This window comes from Poecilia formosa, unplaced genomic scaffold (genome assembly GCF_000485575.1).
Source record: "Poecilia formosa unplaced genomic scaffold, Poecilia_formosa-5.1.2 Scaffold1732, whole genome shotgun sequence".
NCBI lineage: Eukaryota > Metazoa > Chordata > Actinopteri > Cyprinodontiformes > Poeciliidae > Poecilia > Poecilia formosa.
This window is the reverse complement of record NW_006801671.1, coordinates 1-853: the sequence shown is the minus strand read 5'-3', so window position 1 is coordinate 853 and position 853 is coordinate 1. Positions and strand designations below refer to the sequence as shown.

General features: G+C 35.6%; 1 gene segment (V, D, J or C); it reads right to left on the bottom strand.

Annotated features, from left to right (window-relative positions):
- Positions 1–392: 392 nt before the first annotated feature.
- On the bottom strand, positions 393–847 carry LOC107835342 (Ig kappa chain V-IV region Len-like; the record flags this gene model as incomplete). The annotated part of the segment is given in 1 exon segment: positions 393–847. A coding segment is annotated over 1 exon segment (336 nt), but the record flags the coding sequence as incomplete, so codon positions are not given.
- Positions 848–853: the final 6 nt, after the last annotated feature.

The following is an 853-nucleotide window of genomic DNA, read 5'->3' as shown; positions in this document are numbered from 1 at the left end:
AGAGTAAGTTATCATGGCTAACTGAATTATCAGCATTTGAAAAATTTATATAATTCTACTGGCATCAGTGACTGTAAAAGGTCCAAACAAATAAAAATGACTTTTGTAGCTTTTTAAAAAGTTTGACTTTATTTTATTTGAATGTTTAATGTCAAGTAGAGTTAAAGTGATGCACTGACTGTTAAACACTTGGATACTTGAAGAAAGTTTAAATAATTTCATAAGTATTGTTTTATAGTTTTCTTATTTTTTCTAACACACCACTCTTTTTGCTTATGATTTAATCTGAAACTAAAATAAAGTAGTTGGTGAGAAAAGCAGATGGTTAAATAAATATCGACTCTTTTAAATTTTCTTTTTCTTAGAGTTTAGCTATATGTGTGATAACATTAAATATTGTGTGTTCAATGTTTGTGTTCAGTGAACTGTATCAGTCTCTGCTGCAGATTCCAGCTGCTGAACAAAGTTCAGTTTCTGTTCAGACTGAGGGAGGTTTTTGTACGATGATTTTTCACTGTGTGAACAGATACTGACTGTTGATGTAATGAAAACTCTGACAGTAATAAACTGCAGCATCTTCAGCCTGAACTCCACTGATGGTCAGAGTGAAGTCTAATCCATTTCCTGCTCCACTTCCACTGAATCTGGAGGAGATTCTTGAAAATTTGTGCAATGTTCCGTATATGAGAGCTTTAGGAGCTTCTCCAGGTTTCTGGTGGTACCAGGACAGGCAGACCTGTGAACCGATGCTGCAATCAGATGTTGAAAGTGCCCGACTGGCCTTACAGTCAATAGTCACCGTCTGACCAAGCTGCACTGATTTGGCTGCTGATTGAGTCACAACAACATTTTG